The 6,941-nt window shown below is 50.9% G+C and overlaps 1 protein-coding gene across 1 annotated transcript; it reads left to right on the top strand.

Moving 5' to 3' along the window:
* Positions 1 to 1,742: 1,742 nt before the first annotated feature.
* Pcbd1 (pterin-4 alpha-carbinolamine dehydratase 1) lies at positions 1,743 to 6,128 on the top strand. The gene is made up of 4 exons (XM_003473594.5): positions 1,743 to 1,898; positions 4,033 to 4,164; positions 4,656 to 4,736; positions 5,593 to 6,128. The coding sequence occupies exons 1-4, from the start codon at positions 1,896 to 1,898 to the stop codon at positions 5,689 to 5,691; spliced, it is 315 nt and encodes a 104-aa protein (XP_003473642.2). The 5' UTR covers positions 1,743 to 1,895; the 3' UTR covers positions 5,692 to 6,128.
* The last annotated feature ends 813 nt before the right edge of the window (positions 6,129 to 6,941 follow it).

Raw genomic sequence — 6,941 nt, 5'->3', positions numbered from 1 at the left:
ATCTAAAAAAGACAGCAAGATATTTTGCAATTGCAAAGTCCTAGTTTCTGAGAAAAATGTTGATAAGCGTTAATAATTACCCTTAACTTTAAAAGCATAAAAGATACACAGATTCACAGTCGGAAAAGATCCACACTGTCCACCTTCTCACCCCAACACCTGACTCTCTCAGGACCTGCTTTACAATAACTCTGCCCTTACCTTTGCATGGCGGTCTATGTGTCTTGACTGAATTCTTTTTTCCATGGCACAAAGGATCTGGGGCCAGGAGAAGAGGGGCCAGTTCCCCCGGCATCTGATTCAGCTTCCCTGGTGACAAGAATGTCCCCGCACTTGGTCATGGACATGGATGTTCCTGAAGCTTTATTTGAAGAGTATCCACCACAGCAGATGGATCAGTGCCCTTGTTGGGTTTTACTTTTCATTGGGACTGAGGAGAAAATGGTTTTTAGAGGGGAGGGTTGGTCTACATTAACCAGATGTTATCTGGGGACAGAGGAACTCCGGGAACTCAGAAGTTCCACCACCTTCCTGCATCTCCTCTCAGCTGCTCTCCTCTTCCCAACATCAGGGCAAAACCCACAAAGGGTTTATATATAAATATATGTTTATATATAAATATATATATATATTTATATTTATATATAAATAATCATGTATACAGTATATTATATATCACATATAAGTATCTATGATAAAAATCACTTGATGATTAAAAAATTGCTCCATAAATAAAACTCCTAAAGTCACTGTGTTCAAAGGATTTCATTATGTTTTTTGTTTTATGGGAAAATAGTGTAAATATACATTTTTGTTGTTGATTTAGAGTCAACAACCTCCAATGTTGTGTTAAAAATTTTAAATTAAATGCAAGCATCATGGGGTGAGTCTTACCACTGTCTCAACTGATACATTAGAGTTATTTGGGGCCAGGGCAGGAGGGACGCTAGTTGGATCTTGTTTTGTTTTCTAAAAATTCTCCAGTATTGGTTTTAGAAAAAACAAGAACATATTTCCTTTGATACATAGAAATGGGAGAGGTTTATATAATAAAATTTTTAAAAGACAAAGAAGTCTCCTATGGGAAATATTTTGATTTGGATTTTATTTTTATTTATTTTTTATTGGTACCGGGGATCGAATTCACGACCATGTGCAAGGCAGGTGCTTGTGCCACTGAGCTAAATCCCCACCCCTTGGATTTTATTTTTGTTTTTAAATAAAAAGTTCTTTAAAATGTCCATCAACTGTGAATTGCTGAACAACCTGCGGTAATAGCCATACAAATTAATACTAATAGATGCATTTTATTTAACAATGGAAGCAGGGCACGATACTGCCCCTGTGGACAAACCCCCAGATACACTGAATGTATGTTATAGACGCCTACACAAAATCCTAGAAAATCCAAAGTGCTCTGCAGAAACTCAGAGCAGATCCCAGGTTGCCTGGGAGAAGAACCCAGGGAGAGAGATTGCGAAGCAACAAAGAAGGTTTTTAGGGTTGATGGTCATGTGCATAATCTTGAATGTGGTGAATGATTTTATGGGGAAAGCATGTCAAATTGCACCCTTTAAATATGTGCGATTTATTCTACGTCAGTTACATCTGAACACTTCAAAACGAGCAAGTGCGTGGTGTGGCGGGCGCCCCGGTGTCCCCCAGCAGGGAAGTGGTCAGGCATAAGCCTGCAGGGGCGGCCAGCAAGCTCCAGCCTGGCCCCCCTCACGCAGGGCAGCTCTAGGTGGCGACGAAAGTGCTGGAAGGCGCGGAGCCCAGCTCAGCCGCTGTTAATCATTAGCTGGGGGCGGCCCGAGCAGGCCCCGCCCCGGAGCTGCCCAGTGCGCTCTGCCCAACTGGCCCCGCGCCGCCACCTGCTGCCCGCGCGCGCAGACATGGTGAGCGGGGTCTGCACCGGGGCGCAGCGGGAGGGAGGGCGGGGGGGTCCTCTCTGATCCCGCTGTGCAGCCCCCGCGGCCTGGCAGACTGTATCCGCTGGACACCGAGGGCCGGAGAGGGGCGGTGGCTGGCGGGCGGGCCTGGCCAGCAGGGAGTCCGCGCTGCGCCTGATTCCTGGGCCAGGGCTCGCTCTGCCGCTGCGCGGGGTCGGGCTCAGCGATCGTCGGTGTGGGGCGGAGGGCTGGAGGCCCACATCGTGAGTCACGGGAGGGTGCTGCTCACTGTCCCCTCCAGATTGCACTTTCCGTGGGAGGTCTGGCTGGCACCCCAGGGTCTGCACCCGATACTGTCCTGGGCGTTAGACCCCACCTCCACGCCTCTATGGCGTCTGTGGCCTGCAGCTGGCCGCTGATGGCCCAGGGTCTGTCCCTCCAGGCCGAGCTGCCGCCCGTAGGCCAGGAAGCTTCACAATAGCCAGAGCAGTCAACGACACGAGGAAATTTGGACATGGGGCCCTGAGAGGGGCACTAAAGCCCCAAAGATGCAAGTTTGGGTAATGAGTAACCGCTCTGCACCAGGATTGCGAATGGGGGCTCTGGGCCTCATCCTGATTTACTGAGCAAACAGGGCCCTTCCCCCTCTGGCTCTAGAGCCTCCAGGGTTTGTTGATCAGCCCCAGGTCATGGGACAAGAGAGGCTCTAGAAGATGTCAGAGGAGATAAGGGAGCCCCCCCCCCATCCCCCAGCTAGCTGGTATCCACCAGCCTTCTGAGAAGCCAATAAAGTAAACAGTGGTTCTGAAGCCTTGGCTGACAGGTGGTTTCCTGGATACTGGGAACCGGCAGCCACCGAAACTGGCCACCTCTGGAAAGAGACCTGTGTTGAGCGGTGCTGTGGATCTCTGCTGCCACCTTTGCAGCCACTCACAGCCAGGACTCAGGACAGAGGGGGACTAGGCCCCCTCAGGTCAGACTGCGAGCTCTGAACTCTGCAGTGCTTCTGCTATCTCATACTGTGGGCCCTCACAGGCCTCTTTAGATCTACAAATGACATTTGCTTAATACCATGGTGTTCACTGGCGTATCCCTTGGGCACCCCTGTGCCACAGTCCTGCTCACCCCAAGGCGTCAAGTCTGCTGTAACCTAAACTTGCCCCCTGCACGCTCTCTCCCAGAGATTTCAGCACTGCCTCCCCATTGCCATGACATGCTTCTGTCTTGGAAGTCCAGGCCCGGGGTCTGTCCCTTCTCCTCCACTCAGATTCCTCCAAAGGACAGGACTGACCCTTGCTTCATTGAGTCCTCTGAGGGTCCACACATAGCCATAACTTTGCCACTTTTGGCTGCCCTGAGGGTATCTGGCATGGCAGGCAAATAGCATGGGGCACTGAGACTGTTGATTGCCCTTGGAACAGTTATTGCCCAGCTCCCCAACCTGCCAGAAGACAGAAAGTCCAACAACCTAGGCCTGGCAACTCAGAGCGGAGGCTGTGACTGAGGAGCAGTGGCTATCGGGGAGGGCTGTCAACAACAGTGTGGCTCAGCCACCTGGAAACCTACTTAAAATGCTGGACACGGACACACAGATCACGCTGAGAACTGCCTGTGTGTCACTGAGGGGTGAGGAGAACACCACACACATCACGTCACTGCTCAAAGTGTCAGCTTGTCCTCCGCAGTCAGGCATGGGATGGACAGGGTACACTAGATCCATCCCAGAGAGAGCTTGGAGGCTTGGGACAGTGCTCCTGCGAGGCTGGGTTCTAATGCATTTGATCTGGGATGCATTTTGCTTTTACTGCCTCACTGATCTTGGTTGGGGAGATGCTCTGTGAGGCTTCAGTGGGCTTCAGTGGGCTCTGTGAGGCTTACAGTTTTTCTGAGATAATTCTTTCTCTGAGGAGTACAAAACCCAAAACTTGTGGGCCTATTGGTGAACAAGTTGAGTCCCCACCTCCTGGGCAGGGCAGCACCCTCAGAGCTCCTGTCTATTGCTTAAAGCCCCACTGCCCTTTGATAGGTCATCTGTGACTGTCACAGCAGCCCAGGCTACCTGAATTCCCCAAAGGTCTGGGGCCCTGTTTTGACCCATAGAAGGAAATGCCCTGGGGCCTGGGTGCTTTTCCTCTTCTAGGCTGGCAAAGCCCACAGGCTGAGTGCTGAGGAGAGGGACCAGCTGCTGCCCAACCTGAGGGCTGTGGGATGGAACGAGCTGGAAGGCCGTGATGCCATCTTCAAGCAGTTCCACTTCAAAGATTTCAACAGGGTACGTCGGGGGAGGGGATAGGGGCCATGCTGGGGCAGTGAGCACCATGAAGACTTGTTCCCCTGCTTAAAGTCCTGGTGGCCAAGCTCGGCTGACCACGCTAAGCTCGTCTCTGTGGATGCTATGAGGAAAAGTCACATCCCTGAATAACTGAAGCGTCAGGAAGATGGGCTTGGGGCCTTCCTAGCTGGAACTCACAGAACAGGTGTACATCAAATGACATTTTAATAGCTAGCCAAGAGGTTGGCAGAACTTTAACCTCCTGTGCTCTTCGCCTTGCTAGTGACCCTAAGGAGACATCTTTCGGCTACAAAGGCCACCTCTTCCAGCCTGAGGAAAGGAAGGACCCTGGGAAAGGACTAGAGCCAGGGGCAGTCCCTGTATGAAGCAAGTCTGTCCTTCTGGGTCTAGGGCTTATAGTGGCCATAGGAAGGTACCCAGGCACCTCTTCTCTCAGGACACTAACCTGAGTTTTTGCCTCATTCACACAGGCTTTTGGCTTCATGACCAGAGTGGCCCTGCAGGCTGAGAAGCTGGATCACCATCCTGAATGGTTTAACGTATACAACAAGGTGAGTGGGGGCAGGCACTCGTGTGCTCTGCTCCTCCAGTTCTGAGAACACCGACTCGGAAGGCTCCGACTGTGGGACTGCATCACAGTCTTGTTCTGTTCACCTTCGACTTACTGTAAACACCCTTCCCAAGCTGGCAGTCTCATTGCAAATGAAGCAGACGCGAGTTTAAAAACCTTGAGTACGTGCACTTGAAGTGGACACTACATTAAAAGCTGAAACAGGCAATGCCGTAGAACAGGACTCACTTTCTGTCAATAGCTCTAGATGCCCTTGATCTTTCTGGAGGTAGGGAAGAATGAAATAGGAATAACTAGGCACTCCAACTATCTATGCATAGCAAATGTTGTCTGCTCAAGGGGTCCTTAAATGCGTGCCACATGCCAGGAGCTCTAGAAGTCTGGACTGCTAAGGGTGTATGAGGGTATCTGAAGCAATAGCAGTTTGCAGTCGGCAGGTTTTTTTTTCTTTTGGTACTGGGGATCGAACTCATGACCTCATGCTTGCCAGGCAGGCACTTATGCTGCTGAGATAAATCCCCAGCCCCTAACAGTGGTCTGTGAGTGTCTTTAGCTTTTAGGGTGCTCCTGCCATCCAGTGTCCCATCAGGGAAGGCATAGTACAGACCCATCAGGTACACAGTCCCCACGAAAGATGGTGGTAACCATCTGTCCCCTGGAGAGTACCACAGTAGTGACTGGCTACCATCCCCAGGAGAGACCCCAGCGACCGGCTACTGTCAGCGATCACCTGCTGCTCTGGAGCTCTCACTGAGGCAGGGCCTAATAGTAGCCATCCTCTGCCTCTCTTAGGCAGTCCAGAGTCGGCAGGCCCTGAACTTGTGGTTTTGTTTCAGGTGCACATCACCCTGAGCACCCACGAATGTGCGGGCCTCTCAGAACGGGACATAAACCTGGCCAGCTTCATCGAACAAGTAGCAGTGTCCATGACCTAGACCCCTCCGTTCTTTGCAGTCCTAGGGCAGGGGTGGCTGAACTGGACACAGGGAGGGAACCGAGAGGCCCCCACCTTGCTGCAGTCAGAACCACCCCTGTGGAGGGGTGAGTCTTCACTGCAGAAAGATGGCAGCGTCACTGCCAGCACCAGGAACGAAGCCCTTTTCCCCAAGCCTCTCTTCATCCTTGGGAGCTTTGTTATTTTCACTGCTTTGAGGAAGTTCCTCCTTCTTTGCATCTTCCTGGCAACCCTGGTGGTGTTCTTTGTAACGGTGTTCTTACCTGGCTGGATCTTGCCCCTAATTAATTTCTCAAGGAGCCATGAGGGGTGAGATAGTCCTGTCTTAGAACCCAGGATCCTAAAGCAAATCCCATCTCATGTCTCAGAAGCGTGTGCCTTGATGTTCCCAATAAAACTACTTTATCACTGGTCTAAGCTCTAGAAACTTTTTCCCACAGGTCAGTTCAAACTGGAATCAGTAAGCACTCAGCTTTTCATTGTGTGTGCACTGAGGATTGGACCCAGGCCCCTGCACACGCCAGGCAGGCACCCTGCTACTGAGCTACACTCTGGCCAACAGGCGTTTAAGTGAAAGCACTTACTCTGTATAAGGCGTTCATCCAGGTTCTGGGGAAAGGGAAGGAGCTGAACATCCTGCCTTCAGGATTATCATCATCTGGGAACCCAGCAGAAAAACTATTAGTTACTAGGCAGGATGAACTCAAGTCAATATGGATGGCAGCATAAGAAATGACCTTAGCAAACACGGGGATTTGTGAGAAAGGAGACGGAGTTATGCCTCAAAGCCTGACTAGGATTCCTGAGAGGCAGCCCCGCGTGATGGCACACGCCTGCAGTCCAGGCACACAGGAGGCTGAGGGAGGAGGGTCACAAGTTGGAGGCCAGCCTGAGCTATGTAGTGAGTTCAAGACCAGTCTGAATTATACAGTGAGACCCTCTCAGGACAAAACAAAATACCTGTTCCTACTGAGATGACAAGAGAAGTGATTTATTCTTCTGGGCAATCTCCTCTTCCTTACCACATGAATTGGGTGTTTCCCTGGAAAACCCTAATATACTAGCGTAAACCTCAGAGGGGAGCATTTTAATCTTCATGGTGTCCAAAGTTGTTAGAATCTTATCAAGGTCTTGGGCTCACCTGCTTTTGCTCTGTAAAGAGAGGGTAGAAAGAAATGCAGGTAGGGGCTGGCAGGCTTTGTACCATCTGAGCAGTCACAGACACATTTG

The sequence above is a fragment of the Cavia porcellus genome, unplaced genomic scaffold (assembly GCF_034190915.1).
Source record: "Cavia porcellus strain 051 isolate PalLab524CR breed Dunkin Hartley unplaced genomic scaffold, mCavPor4.1 scaffold_28, whole genome shotgun sequence".
NCBI lineage: Eukaryota > Metazoa > Chordata > Mammalia > Rodentia > Caviidae > Cavia > Cavia porcellus.
Note: the sequence above shows the minus strand (reverse complement) of the source record. Positions and strands in the feature narration are given on the sequence as shown.